Source organism: Ziziphus jujuba, chromosome 1 (genome assembly GCF_031755915.1).
Source record: "Ziziphus jujuba cultivar Dongzao chromosome 1, ASM3175591v1".
NCBI classification, from domain to species: domain Eukaryota; kingdom Viridiplantae; phylum Streptophyta; class Magnoliopsida; order Rosales; family Rhamnaceae; genus Ziziphus; species Ziziphus jujuba.
In genome coordinates this window covers 47,208,687-47,224,809 of record NC_083379.1, presented here as the reverse complement: position 1 = coordinate 47,224,809, position 16,123 = coordinate 47,208,687, and the positions used below count along the sequence as shown (strand labels likewise).

Genomic DNA, 16,123 nt, shown 5'->3' with positions numbered 1-16,123 from the left:
ATAATATATTTAATATAGTGGTTAAGTAATTATTATTTTGATGAAAAAATTATATATTTTTTTATCACGTTAAATAGTTATTATTGTAAATAAGTACAATAGAGTTTGGAAAATACTAAAATAGAAAACAAAAAGACAAAAAAGTTAGTATGTGGGGGAGTTGGTGGGAGGGACACAATTGGGTTCTGAGGGTTAACTGAGTAAACAACGAAAAAATATAAAATAAAAATTCAAAAGTAGAAAAAATTTGTCGGTGGCATGTACCTCGTATGTGATTGTCCCTAAGTTTGCTAAATAGTTTATCAAATTATGAGGTGGGGTAAAGATAATATATTATTATTTTATTGATTGATATATATATATATATATAATTTAGATATAATAAATAGATTTTGTAATTAAATATTTAAACTATTAAAATAATACTATATTATTTGATAAATTGAAAGGTATTTGATAAATTATTTAATGAATTTTTTTGATACTTAAAGTATTATTGTTATTTGAATGTAATAATATCAACACTAGCTACATGCATGTTTTTTTTTTTTTGTGCTTTAAAAAAAAAAAAAACTATATGCATGTATTTTACCTTAAAAACATTTTGAAAAGTAAAAGAATAAATTAAGAAATTACTAAAAAATTCTTTGTGCTAATTTGAAACAATCTGATAGTTCAAAGACGTACCAATATTTGACATGCTTAATGGCTCAATCAAAGATTTTTCGCCAGAGTAAAAATAAATAAATAAAAAATAAAAAATCGATAGAGAATAGTTAACTTTAAAATGTAAATTACAAATTTGTGATATTTCATGGAATTATTTTGCAATTTACACCTTAATTAAATTAATGTACCAATAAAAATAAAACTACTCTATTTTGCTCCATTAAGGCTGAAACCTTTTCTCTCCCCCTACATTTTCCAATTTATTTTGTTGAACAAAGTCTTATAATATATATTTAAATTAAATTATATGATGAACCGAGCAAATAATATACGTGAATATGTGTATCCACTGCTTTTAATTTTCTATATTTAGCCCAGAAAACTCCAAGTATATAAATGAGCAAATTAAGTTCGCTGTTAGTACCTACCTTTCAATCGCCGATGACATGTAATATTTCTGTGGCTAGCTAACAATATTGATGGTAATTTTATAGTCAACGACCCCAAACAAAACTTACATCCACCGATAGAAGATAAGAAGAAGGATCGAAAAGAAAGGTCAAAATATATATATTCAACTCTTAACGTTGATGAAAAGCTCATTACCATAAATATACTACTAGACCACTCTAATCTAATTTCATATCTTTAATTAATTAGGCGGTAGCCATAAATCTTTTAGATGAATGGTTCCCAATTTTCCAAGCAGTCCACATTGTTGACCTTTCATACCTCTTGTTCACAAAACAAAACATTATTCACATTATTTTTCGTTGAAAGATTTACAAGTCAAAGGTTCATCCGCACAGCCTCTTCCTAACACACGCTTCTAGAATTCTACTTGGCCAGCTCGTTCAAATTGCAAACTTCGTCAAACCAATCCATTGCCAACCAGAGAGAAAAAAATTATTACACGCATACATACACACACACACACACACACCTTTTGCGCTTTTATAAATTCATCCCCACTCTCCTCCTTTCCTTCCCACAACAAAATAATATTCTTCTCCTTTCTAGCACCCAAAAAAAAAGAGAAAAAAAAAAAAAATGGCTTCCTTTACCATAAAAAGTCTATTAGTACTCACCACCCTTGTTGTGGGTGGGATGCTAGCAGCAAATCATGTTAATGCTCAAAACTGTGGTTGTGCTCCTGACCTCTGCTGCAGCCAGTACGGTTACTGTGGCAGCACCAGCGAGCACTGCGGTACAGGGTGCCGGGAAGGTCCATGCACCACGCCGCCTCTTCCACCTAGCACTCACGATGTTCCCGTCTCCGATATCGTCACCGACGACTTCTTCAATGGCATAATTAACCAGGCCGATGCTAGTTGTGCCGGCAAGAACTTTTACTCTCGAGGGGCTTTTCTTGAGGCTCTGAATTCCTATTCCCAATTCGGTAAAATCGGTTCCCTTGATGACTCTAAGCGCGAGATCGCAGCTTTCTTTGCCCATGTCACTCACGAGACCGGACGTAAGATTTCCATATCCCAATATATATCTCTTGATATCTTCTCTCTTTCCCTTAATATGATTGACTGTATTGATGATGGACATGTTTGCAATTGCCTGCAGATTTTTGTTACATCGAAGAGATAGATGGACCTTCAAAGGACTACTGCGATGAGACCAACACGCAGTATCCATGCAACCCAAACAAGGGCTACTATGGCCGTGGACCTATCCAACTATCCTGGAACTTCAACTATGGACCGGCCGGACAAAGCATTGGATTCGACGGATTGAATGCACCTGAAACTGTGGCCTCCGACCCCGTTATATCTTTTAAGACGGCCTTATGGTATTGGATGAACAATGTTCGTCCGGTGATAAATCAAGGGTTTGGTGCCACCATTCGAGCCATTAATGGTGCTCTTGAATGTGATGGTAATAACCCCGCTACCGTTCAGGCTCGCATTGGATACTACAGGGAATATTGTAGCCAATTCGGTGTTGATCCTGGTCAAAATCTTACTTGCTAGGACCAATTATTAATATTTTCTTTAAACTTTTTTTCCTTTTTACCTGTTTTAATTGGTCTCAACTAATTTTTCTATGCTTATGGCTTATATACTGAAATGAAGAGGCTATATATTATATCGAATAAAAACATGATTTACCGGTTCCTTTATGCATAAATGTTAATTTGATGGGTTTTTTTCTACTTTAAAATTACAGTTTAATTGCTATAAGAAAAAATAAATAAATAAATTATGGATACATTAATTATTATTTATATCTGTCTACTTCACATCTGGAAGGAAAAAATCAACTTCTCTCGTTACAAGTTTTGTGGATAATAAGCGTTGATAATGCAAATATATTTAATGATTACAACGACGTGGATAGACTTCTAATTCTGAAGAAAAAGTAGTGTTTGTCGTTTACAAAACCATTCCATAAGGATATTTGGATATGTACAGAAAGAGAGAGTTTTTTCTTCCTGCTGTATGGATTCCAAACTTTGACTCCTTTTCTAGGCTCAAAAACAAAAAAGAAAAACCAAAAAAAAAAAAAAAAAACACCGTACGTAATTTAATATTATAACAAAGATATGAAGCTCAACTATCTTACTTAGTTTTCGAGGGGGGAAAAAAAAAACTATCATACTAAACATTTTCCATCATTTTTAGGTTCTGATAAAGGAAATTACGGTACATTTAGAGAACATTTTTCACCATTTGCTTAATTGGAAAATGTTCGTTAGGGGGTAAGTGTTTGCTTTGAGCAAATCCATTCAGATGGAATGATAAGCTGGGCTACAACCAATTCTTCCTGAAACTAGAGTAGTAATGAGTTATTTTTTTTTTTTTTTTTTTTTTTTTTTTGGTAAAAGGAGTAGTAGTAGTAATGAGTTGGTACAACGCAGAGAAGCCCAAACTCATCGAAATCCATTCATGGCCCTCACTGTGGGCTTTACTATGAAGATAGTTTTCACCCAATTGCACAAAGATTCGATTTTTTTTTCCCCCCTCAATAATGCTATTTTTCCTGGTTGGATAATGGTTACAAGTAAACTTACTCTACTGTATGCATTTTAATTGGTTATTCAAAACAATTTACTTTTGAAAACTGATTTTTAGTTTAAAAAATAAAATAAAAAATAAACACAACACAACTAATTAATATTTGCCATATCAATATAGATTACGTTTAGCAATGATAAATAACAACGCATTTTTTCTTTTTTTTTTATTATTTTTTTTACTATAGTTTGATCTTGTTTGATTTGTAACTTATATAAAAACAGTTTTCATATGGTTAATAAGTTAATTTGTTGACAAAAAAATTATCCTTAATTAGTTTGAGAACTAATAATAATGATAAAAAAAATATAATTTGTAAAATTTGAATATATTTTATATGAAAATATTTATCTATTTATATATATTACATATCTATTAAAAATACAATTGAGATTGTAAATATATGATACTTTCACTATTATGATGATAAGTATGGGAAAATATTATGATTAAAAAAAAAAGTTGGGAAAATATTTCATATAAAGCGCTTTTTTTTTAAGATTTTTCTTTTTTAATGTATATATGTGATAAAAAAAAATTAAAAAATAAATTTAAAAGCAGGTTTGAATGGGCGCTTTTCTGACTTTTTGTCTCAACCATTGAGAAATAGTTTTGGAAGTCAAAGACAATTAGAAGGGCATGGATTGGCTGCTCTCCGGGTTTGAATATGTCAAGTTGTCAACTGCGATCAACTGAAAATTTGTAGATACGTGTGCGCCTTGTTCACCAAACGAAGTCAATTTATATTAAGTTCCAGCTTTAATTACTCAAAATTAATTTCTTATTTATTGGTATGCGTAAGATTTCTACATTTAATTCAAATTTTTTTTTTTTTAAGGGAGACACAATTTCGTAAATAATTTATATAGGGTATTATGTCATGCTTTTGTATAAGAAACTTATTCGCTTATATTCAACTAGAAAACATATTCTTAAAACATATGTACAGTGAAGGACTTGATTCAAAGAGATTTAATAGTTTATAAGTCATAAGACAAGAACTACAATTTCAGCTCTCAGCCAAAATAAATAAATTAATACTAGAACTGTTCAGCATGAGTTGGGTTAGGTGATAAAAGGAGTGGTGGCCACCGAACGAGAAATAAATACAGATGACATCCACCTAGGAGACTTACAAGTATAAACCATATTGTGTAGATTAAGGATAAATGTTGAAAGACAAATATATGTGTGCATATATATATATATATATATAATCTATTATGGGACAGACGTTTTTATTATGTGTATGTCCATAAAAATAATAATTTTTGATGAAATCGTTGTTAATATTATCACAAAAAAATTAATACTAATATTATTTTTTAAAAAAAATTACCGTTTTTGAGGTGGTTCGCATAATAACATTGTATAAACCGTCTGCACCAAAAAATTTCATTATATATGTATACAACAGAATATTATATTTGACATAATAATTTTATCATTTTTATCAATTATTAAATTGTTTTAAGAAATAAGGTTTAAAAATATATTTGTGATTTACCAAATTCTTACAAAATTTATTTATTTTTAATAGGATTTTAATATATTATTAAATTCATATTAAATCATTAATTGATTTTTAAATCATAGAATTTAAAATAATTCAAAAATTAATAAAAAATTTAATATTAAAAACCATCAAATTAATATGATGTGAACTTGATTATATAATTATAGAATTTAAAAATTCAAGTTAATGCATGAATTAATAAATTAATGACTTTTTTTACAAATAAAACTATCTATTTTATAAGCTGTAACCGTTACATAAAATAGCCAATAACTACTGATGGAGCTTGACCAATTCCGTACTTTCTCATTACCAAAATTATAATTTTTCTTTTCTGATTTTTGTATTTATTATTTTAATTAGATTTCGTAAATCCAGCTTTGCATGCATAAACATAATATGGTTGAATATATGATCGTGCGGTGATAAATGCAGCCAAAGAATGAATGGAAGTAGCACAACAATTTATGCTTTTCAGCTATATATATATATATATATACACACTAATATTATAAGTTGGTCAGCTATATATATATATATTTGAATCTAATGATTCAGTTTTTTGGTATGTTTTTGATTTACACTTTCTATAATCAAGTCGGACCTGATCATAAATGAATAAATAAAACAATGTGTGTTTCTATCTATAATTAATATTATATGCCGGCTTGCTGTATAATCTAGTGACCTGGACCACTGGGGCTAGGTCCTGAACACAATCGCTGGAACCAATAAGCCATGGTGTCCCTGGCCCTTTCATACGCAGTCAACGAGTATGTCTGGAGGTGATTGGCCTGAGCAAAATCCTCCGGCAAAACTCTGGTTGCCCCGACACCAACGCCATGGCTGACGAAGATCACCACTGTCATCAAGAAAATGATCATAACGGCGCTAACATTTCGGGAGTTCATCGTTGCCGCTGCTAATTAAAAAGCAAACAAACTGGGGCCGGAAAATTAAAAGGAAGTTATTAAGATTATGAATGGAAGATTTGATGGTTGGGAAGGTATTTAATTTGTAATGAAAGAGAGGGAAAGGAAATTAAAGTAGATTGGGATGAATGAGATTTTTGATGAGAAAAATTTGGAAGGTTGAGGAGGTATTTATCGTAGAGAAGGTGTGTAAGGGAAATAAAGGAAATAGGAAGGAAGTGGCAAAATAAATGATGGAGTCACAGAGTCACTGTGTAGGGACTTGGTGTGGGTGACTTTTTGGTGGGCCAGCTTAGCTGCCTTTTACGTGTTGACCAAGTACTGCACATCTTGGACTAGCAAAGTCATACACTCATACAAGACGAAATATATATAGTATTCCTTTTTGGAACAAAAAAGGTGGCATATGGTTTTCATTCCTATTTTTATTTTTTCATTTTCAAAATTTAATATACAACTCAATTACCGCCTTTTATTTAGCTTTTTGCTGATTAACAGGAATATATATATATATATATACACGTATCCCTATTTAGTTTTGAACGTGTCAAAGAATTAGAATTTTGAATACTTGAACTAAAATAAAGTCAAATTTAGGCTTGAGGGGTCAGAAAATAATAATTTAGGCAAAGAAACTAAAGAAAACCAGAGTATTTTTATCTGCTATAGATGCTACAACATCATAGTATTTATGAAGAAAAAAAAAAAAAAAAAAAACTTAAAATCTTAATGACCAGGACCACTGGGGCTAGGCCCAGAAGGCAGGCTTTGGAACCAGAGTGGCATAGTCTGCTTGGCCTTTTGGTAGATGGACGATTGTGATAACAATCTGCTGCCCTCAGCCCCCTCATGGCTGCTCATCAACATGCCAAAAATCATCAAAACGGTTGTCGCCTTTTGGAAATTCATCTTCCAAAGCTTTCTATGATTTGCAACTAAAAGCAAAAAGGCTAATAATTCCGATCGAGTGCCAAAAGAGAGCGCCTAGATATCTCAGTGGTCTTACAAGTCAAAAGTTCTTCCACAAAGTCTCTCCCTCCTGACACGCTTGTAGAAATCTACTAGCCAGCTCGTTCAAATTGCAAACCAATCCATTGCCCTTGTTGTGGGTGGGATGCTAGCAGCAAATCATGTTAATGCTCAAAACTGTGGATGTGCTCTTGATCTGTGCTGCAGCCAGTACGGTTACTGTAGCAGCACCAGCGAGTACTGCGGTACCGGCTGCCGGGGAGGTCCATGCACCACGCCGCCTCTTTCACCTAACACTCAAGATGTTCCCGTCTCCGATATCGTCACCGACGACTTCTTCAAAGGGATAATTAACCACGCTGATCCTAGTTGTGCCGGCAAGAACTTTTACTCTCGAGAGGCTTTTCTTGAGGCTCTGAATTCCTATTCCCAATTCGGTAAAATCGGTTCCCTTGACGACTCTAAACGCGAGATCGCAGCTTTCGTTGCCCATGTCACTCTGGAGACTGGATGTAAGATCTCCATATCCCAATATATCTCCTTACATCTTCTCTCTTTCCCTTAATATGATTGATTGTACTGATGGACGTGTTTGCAATTGCCTGCGGATTTTTGTCACATCGAAGAGATAGATGGACCTTCAAAGGACTACTGCGACGAGACCAACACGCAGTATCGATGCAACCCAAACAAGGGCTACTATGGCCGTGGACCTCTACAACTATCCTGGAACTTCAACTACGGACCGGCGGGAGAAAGCATTGGATTCGACGGATTGAACGCGCCTGAGACTGTGGCCTCCGACAACGTTATATCTTTTAAGACGGCCTTATGGTATTGGATGAACAATGTTCGACCGGTGACAAATCAAGGGTTCGGTGCCACCATTCGAGCCATTAATGGTGATCGTGAATGTGATGGTAGAGCCCTGACGGAGTTCAGACTCGCATTCAATACTATACCGAATATTGTAGCCAATTCGGTGTTGATCCTGGTCAAAATCTTTGTTGCTAGGGGGTACAACAGGTTTAATTTTTACAGTATATATGGACCAATTATTAATATTTTCTTTAAACTTTTTTTTTTTTTTTGTTTCCCTGTTTTAATTGGTCTCAGCTAAATGTTCTATGCTTCTTTCAGTATTGTTTATATACTATAATGAAGTGAAGAGGCTATATATTATATCGAATAAAAACATGACTTACCGGTTCCTTTATGCATATGTTAATTTGATGTGTTTTTTCCTACTTTAAGATTACAGTTTAATTGCTATAAGGAAATTTAAATAAATAAATTATGGATACATTCATTATTATTTATGTCTGTTTACTTCACATCTGGAAGGAAAAAATCAACTTCTCTCGTTACAAGTTTCATAATAAGCGTTGATAATGACAAATATGTTCAATGATTACAACGACAAGGATAGTCTTCTAACTCTGAAAAAAACATATGTAGTATCTCTCGTTTACAAAATTATACTATAATAGAGTATTTAAGTAATGAAAAAATTAGTTGGAATTTAAAATTTTCTAAAACAGTAAAATTATTTTTGTTTGAATAATTTTTAAAATGAGCAATTTGTAGGTTTCAAGAAAAAATATATCTTATAATATGAAAAATGAATCATTTTAAAAAGGTGTTATTTTAAAATTTTTTGAGAAATTAATTTTACTTAATTTTTTAAATATAATTTTACCATTTAATTTCAATATATAAACTTATTTAATTATTTATAAATTTTATTTTTTTCTATAATTAATCAAATATTATAAAAAAATTTTAAAAAAATTTATTTTTGTAAACTGAATTTTAAAAAATTAATTTTTAAAAATCACTTTCATTTACTACTTTTCTTTTTACAAAACTAATCGTAAAATATTCTAGGTATGTACCAGAGAGTTTTTATTTCCCTGCTGTATTGATTACCTCACTTGACACGTTTTCTAGGCAAAAAAATAAAAAATAAAAAACCACCGTACGTAATTTAATATTATAACAAAGATATGGAGCTCAACTGTCATATTTAGTTTTCGAGGGGAAAAAAAAAAAAAAACACTATCATACTTAGTTAACATTTTCCTTCATTTTTTTGGTTCTGATTAAGGAAATTACAGTACATTTAGAGATCATATTTCATTATTTGCTTCTTCTTGTCCCAAAAAATCTCCTTTCACTGTTTCGTTGAAATTGAAAAATGTTCGTTAAAGTGTTTGCTTAGCAATTCCAATCAGCTAGATCAACTCCTGGCAGCCCAAAATGTTCACACACTCATAGTAGGCTAAAACCAATTCTTCCTGATGCAGAGTTGTAATGAGTTGAGACAACGAAGGGAAGCCCAAAGTCATCGAACTCCACTCATGGCCCGCACTGTGGGCTTTTGTATGAAAATAATTTCGACCCAATTGCATAAAGATTCAATGATTATATATATATATATATATACATACATATATTTTTATCCTGAATAACGTTATCTGTCATGGTTGGATTATGGTTGCAAGTAAACTCATTTTATTTTATGCCATATTAGTTGGTTATTCAAAACAATTCACTTTTGTAAACAGTTTTTTACTTTAAAAAATAAAAAAATAAAAAATAAATACAACCCAATTAATCAATATTTATCATATCGATGTGGATCATATTGACAATGAACATCAGCATTATTAGTCATAAATATCAGCACTATCAGGCATAAATAACAACATTTTTTCTTTTTTTCTTTTTTCTTTCTTTTTACTAAGGTTTAATCTTGTTTGGTTTGTAACTTATATAAAACCAGTTTTCATATGGTTAATAAGTTAATTTGTTGACCAAAAACAATTATCCTTAATTAGTTAGAGAAATAATAATAATAATAAAAAGGAAGATTCTATGATGATAATTTGTAAAATTTGAATATATTTTATATGAAATTTAAAATAGGTTTTTAAATTCATATCCAATAGAAAATATATATATATATATATATATTTTACATATCTATTAAAAATACAATTGAGATTGTAAATATATGATAATTTCACTATTATGATAAGTATGGGAAAATATTATGATAATAAAAAAAAAAGTTGGGAAAATATTTCATATAAAGTGCTTTTTTTTTTTTAGATTTTTTTATGTATATACGTGATAAAAAAAAAAAAACAGAAAAATAAATTAAAAAAAGTTATAAATGGGCTCTTTTCTGACTTTTGTCTCAAGCAATGAGAAGTAGTTTTGGAAGTCAAAGACAATTAGAAGGGCATGGATTTGTTGCTCTCCGTGTTTGAATATGTCAAGTTGTCAACTGCGATCAACTGAAAATTTGTAGATGTGTGCGCGCCTTATTCACAAGACGAAGTCAATTTATATTAAGTTCCAGCGTAATTGATTACGCAAAATTAATTTCTTATTTATTGGTTGGCGTAAGATTTCTACATTTAATTCGAGTTTGTTTGAAAGAGACACATAATTCAAATTTCGTAAATAACTTATATAGCTTATTAGATTTTTCATTCTATCTCGTCATCATTTTGAATTAACTACTAATTAATACTTTTATTTCGAATGAGATTATTATTTTATATTAGTTATTTTATTGTTATATATATATATATATATATATATGTGGTAAACTTGGAATTCAAACGTTTTTTTTCCTTAGTTGCATTTTTACAGTCAAACTATGTAGTTTGAAGACTTTATATCATTTTGTCTTCTTTTTTTTTTTTCATTTTTTCTTTTTTTTCCCCCTATTTTTTGAAAAAAAAAATACTCAATTGTATCATCTTGTCAGAGACGTGTTTCCTAAACTACTTTTAACATTTTTTTGGGGTCTTTTTCGGAGACACACTCTAACCTTTTGGCATTAAATCCCCATAGTCAAACAAGAGTTATTAAATTGGAATCACACGCACACATTGTCATGCTTTGTATACGAAACCCAAAGGCTTGTATATTCAACTAGAAAATATATGCTTAAAACATATAGACAATGAAGGACTTGATTCAAAGAGATTTAAAAGTTTGTAAGTGTCATAAGACTAGAACTACATTTTCAGCTCTCAGCCAAAATAAATAAATAAATAAATACCCTACTCAGCATGAGTTGGGTTAGGTGGTAAAAGGAGTGGTGGCCACTCAACGAGAAATAAATACAGATGACATCCACCTAGGAGACTTCTAGGTAGACACCATATTGCATAGATTGAGGATAAATGTTGAAAGACTTACATATATATATATATATATATATATATGTACACAACAAAACTCATATCATATTTTGACATAATAATTTTATCATTAGAATTTTTTTTTATTAAATTGGATTAAGAAGTGAGATATAAAAATATATTTATGATTTATTAAATTTTTACATAATTTATTTTATAAATATGATTTTAGTATATTATTAATTAAGTTCATATTAATTAGATTATTAATTGATTTTTAAGTCTTAAAATTTAAAATGATCAAAAAATTAATAAAAAAAATCTAATGTTAAAACCATCATAGATGTGAACATGTTTATATATTTATAAAATTCAAAAGTTCAAATTAATACACAAATTAAAAAATAACTTTTTATAAATAAAACTATCTATTTTATATTATAAATAAAACTATCTATTTTATAAGCTGTAACCGTTACATAAAATATGCCAATAACTACTGATCGAGTTAGACCGATTCCGTACTTTTTCATTATCAAAATTATACTTTTTCGTTTATGATATTTGTGTTTCTCATTTTAATTAGATTGCATGCATAAACATAATATGGTTGAATATATGATCGTACGGTGATAATTGCATCCAAAAAATCAATAGAAGCAGCATAACAATTTGTGCTTTTCAGCTATATATATATATAGATACTAATATTATAAGTTGGCCAGCTTGTTTATAATTATATATATAAATGTATGTATCCAGAAGGCAATAAATTAAAAATCAAACTTATTAATATTAAGAAGGTCCAAATGTGCACGGCTCACGTGGAGAATTATATATATATATATATTTATATAAAATTGAGGACAAAAACATATATATATATATATATATTAATGCGCATAATATTAGACTAAATAAGGAGTAGCTTTAACTAACTAATGATTTGATTGAAGAAAAGAATAATTGGTATTTTTATTGTATGCGTGTAAATATTACAAAAAAAGAGAAAAAAAAAAATGAAGAAGAAATAAAATAATGTGTTCCTGTCTATAATTAGTATTATATGCCGGCTTGCTATAATCTAGTGACCTGGACCGCTGGGGCTGGGTCCTGAAGACAACCGCTGGAACCAATAAGCCATGGTGTCTCTTGCCCTTTCATACGCAGCCGACGAGTATGTCTGGAGGTGATTGGTCTGAGCAAAATCCTCCGGCAAAACTCTGGTAGCCCCAACACAACCGCCATGGCTGACGAAGATCACCACTGTCATCAAGAAAATGATCATAACGGCGCTAACATTTCGGGAGTTCATCGTTGCCGCTGCTAATTAAAAAGCAAACAAACTGGGGCCGGAAAATTAAAAGGAAGTTAATAAGATTATGAATGAAAGATTTGATGGTTGGGAAGGTATTTAATTTTGTAATGAAAGAGATCGAGGGAAAGGAAATTAAAGTAGATTGTGATGAATGAGATTTTTGATGAGAAATATTGAAAGGTTGAGGAGGTATTTATAGAAGAGAAGGTGTGAAGGGAAATAAAGGAAATGGGAAGGAAGTGGCAAAATGAAAGATGGAGTCACAGAGTCACTGTGTAGGGACTTGGTGGGGGTGACTTTTTGGTGCGCTAACTTAGCTGCCTTTTACGTGTTGACCAAGGACTGCACATCTTGGACCAGCGAAGTCATACAAGACGAAATATATATAGTATTCCTTTTTGGAGCCAAAAAAAAGGTGGCATATGGATTTCATTTCTATTTTTATTTTTTCATTTTTCAAAATGTAATATACAACTCAATTATCGTCTTTTATTCAGCTTTTTGCTGATTAACAGGAATATATATATATATATATACATATCCCTATTTAGTTTTGAACATGTCAAAGACATAGAATTTTGAATACTTGAACTAATATAAAGTCAAATTCAGGCTTGACGGGTCAGAAAATATAAATGGGAAATTTCCAATATATAGGTTGTATATTTGCTGGTCGAAATAAACTACTTCCGTATTGTATAGTCGCATGGGCTTTCAGTATTCATGGCATCTGCCATGACATCTGCCATGACTTTCAGGATGCACCACAAATGGGTGGTCTTGTTTTTATATTAAATTGACTACCACGGAATTGTGATATTTTAATTAATCAATTTCTAGGAAAGTGTTGTACGTGAGACTTTAAAAGGGGATTTTTAATTACTTTTTTTTTTTTAAATAGATTTTTTAACAACTTGGATTCCATATTTTACTCATTATATGATCTAAACTATGATAATTAAGTTTATCATCTCAATACTGTCTCCTCATGTACATTAAATTGAATCTCATGTTTTGAAATTTGAACAAGAAAAAAAATATGGGATCTCATATTTCAGAAAATTAAAGCCAATAAATAATTGATTATGAGGCCTATTATTCATAAATGAGACGGAAGGGGTTATATATATATATATATATATATGTTTATTGAACAAATAAAAATATGTAATATGAGTTTATGATCAAGTCACGCAATAACTAATTTAATTATACAATTTTAAAACCTTCAAATGCAAGTGAAGTGGTTGAATATTGAATAGGTTAAGTAACACCAATGTCTAGTTCAAAGTTATGGTACGCAAGCTGGTTTTCAAATCATTTCTTTTGGTCGATATATTTTTTCCAACATGGTCAAGGAAAAGTATTCACCAAAAAAAAAAACATGTTCAAGGAAAAATAAAAATATTATAGAACAAGACTCTGAAAGTCCAAAACAATCAAAAGTCAGCATTTTAGAATAGATGGCTCCAAACTAATGAATAGTCTTGCATTACATGATGAATAAAAAAAAACGAGACATTCCTCCTTTTTTTTTTTTTTCTTGTTTTTTTCTTTTTTGAATTCTTTTAACCAATGTATAAATGTATATTCTAAAATTAACCCTCATATTGCACGATTGATCATGAATGTCAGTTACATGGGAAATCGAACATTGTACTCCATGTGTATGTATATTTAGTAAATTAATTAGTTATTATTAAGGGAATGTTAAAGCGGAGGCAATAATATGCTTGAGTATAAGATCAACTGTATTCGTTGATTTGAAAATGATAATGTAAGTCTCAACCTTCCATTGCCCTAAGATTAAAATAATTTCAACCATAAATGTAGATTTGTATAAAACTATTGTAAATGGTTATTAACAAAAAATTTACAACGACACTTAGCTTTAAAGGATTTCTATCAAGCAGCAAGAATTTTTGCCGCAATAGTAGTAGTGTATGAGCAACAAAGAAACTAAAGAAAAACAGAGTATTTTTATCTGCTATAGATTCTACAACATCATCATATTTATACATACATACATATATATATATATATATATATATATATAACTTAAAATCTTAATGACCAGGACCACTGGGGCTAGGCCCAGAAGGCAGGCGTTGGAACCAGAGTGGCATAGTCCGCTTGGCCTTTTGGTAGATGGAAGATTGTGATAACAATCTGCTGCCCTCAACCCCCTCATGGCTGCTCATCAACATGCAAACCAAGATGCCAAAAATCATCAAAACGGTGGTCGCCTTTTGGAAATTCATCTTCCAAAGCTTTTCTATGATTTGCAACCAAAAAAAAAAAAAAAAAAAAAAGGCTATTAATTCCGATCGATTGCCAAAAGAGAGCGCCTAGATATCTCAGTGTTCTTGCATTTGAGTAATATATTGTGTTGTAGTGTAGGACGTGTTTGTGTGTGAATGTATATACATATACATATATAGGAGGTAGGGGAAATATTATTTAATTAAGGTCCATAAGTCGCGGTGAATTTGTTGACAGGCTCAACGTGCTGAACAAGGAAATTTTTGGACGAGTTAGTCATGGATAATTAGTATATCTAAAACATGGTTTGAATTTTGAGCGGCTTGCATTTACTGTATGACTAATAACTAGCCAATTCATAATTACAATATTATTGGAGTCAATTTGGGGCTAAGTTCTACAAATATATATATATATATATATGTTGGACCTTTTTTTTTTTGGCGAATAATCATTTTCAAGTTTCAACATCGTAATTTCCTCATTACTCTGGTAATTGGTCACGGTTTATTAGTCATGGCATGTGCCAGATTATGCTTAATTTGGAAAAATCGTTTGGCTCTGTTTTGTCTTTTCAACTTTAGGGTGGTTATTTAGCTAGGAAAGAAATTAATTATAGACTAATTAGTTGCATGTGCATTGAAGCCATTGACAGACAATTCGTCATAGACAAATGCATATATATTCAATTTACTTCAGAACAATTATGTTTTCCTGATTCAGTAAAGGTTTTGGTTCTTCGTTAAAGTCATGGTAAATTGGTAATATATATCTAATTTATTGGTTTGTCTGAAAATAAGCTTAATTTGTGCAAATGCACATGCTGTTTGGAAAAATGCATCAAATAACAAAAATAAGAAGAAAAGAATTAACCCCATTAAGCTATATATATATAAATACACACACACACACACACACACACAAACACACATGAAAGCTACAAAATCAAACAGAAGTCTTTGCCTTTGCAAAACGTAGTTATATATACTTCCAAAAATATGCTTTAATTTCGCCCGGCCAGTCTCATTGATTTAAGATCATGTTCGTAGGACTAAAAATATGCGTGTCTCCCGGAATTATGTCCCAGTGGTTGACTAAATATTGAAAACATATAGGTTATATATAAAAGCCTTTTATTAATGGATATATATTAATTAATTACGAACTAATTAATAATCCATTTATATATATATATAAATATATGCTTTATTTTTAATATTTCAGCAGCATTTGCTTGAAATTATGCAGGAACATTACACTCTATATATCAT

At 30.5% G+C, this 16,123-nt stretch overlaps 1 protein-coding gene and 1 pseudogene across 1 annotated transcript; both read left to right on the top strand.

The window, feature by feature from the left end:
• The first annotated feature begins 1,658 nt into the window (after positions 1–1,658).
• LOC107406019 (endochitinase EP3-like) lies at positions 1,659–2,800 on the top strand. The gene is made up of 2 exons (XM_016013107.4): positions 1,659–2,143; positions 2,245–2,800. The coding sequence occupies exons 1-2, from the start codon at positions 1,720–1,722 to the stop codon at positions 2,649–2,651; spliced, it is 831 nt and encodes a 276-aa protein (XP_015868593.3). The 5' UTR covers positions 1,659–1,719; the 3' UTR covers positions 2,652–2,800.
• Positions 2,801–6,872: 4,072 nt separating this feature from the next.
• On the top strand, positions 6,873–8,181 carry LOC107405670 (endochitinase EP3-like; annotated as a pseudogene).
• The last annotated feature ends 7,942 nt before the right edge of the window (positions 8,182–16,123 follow it).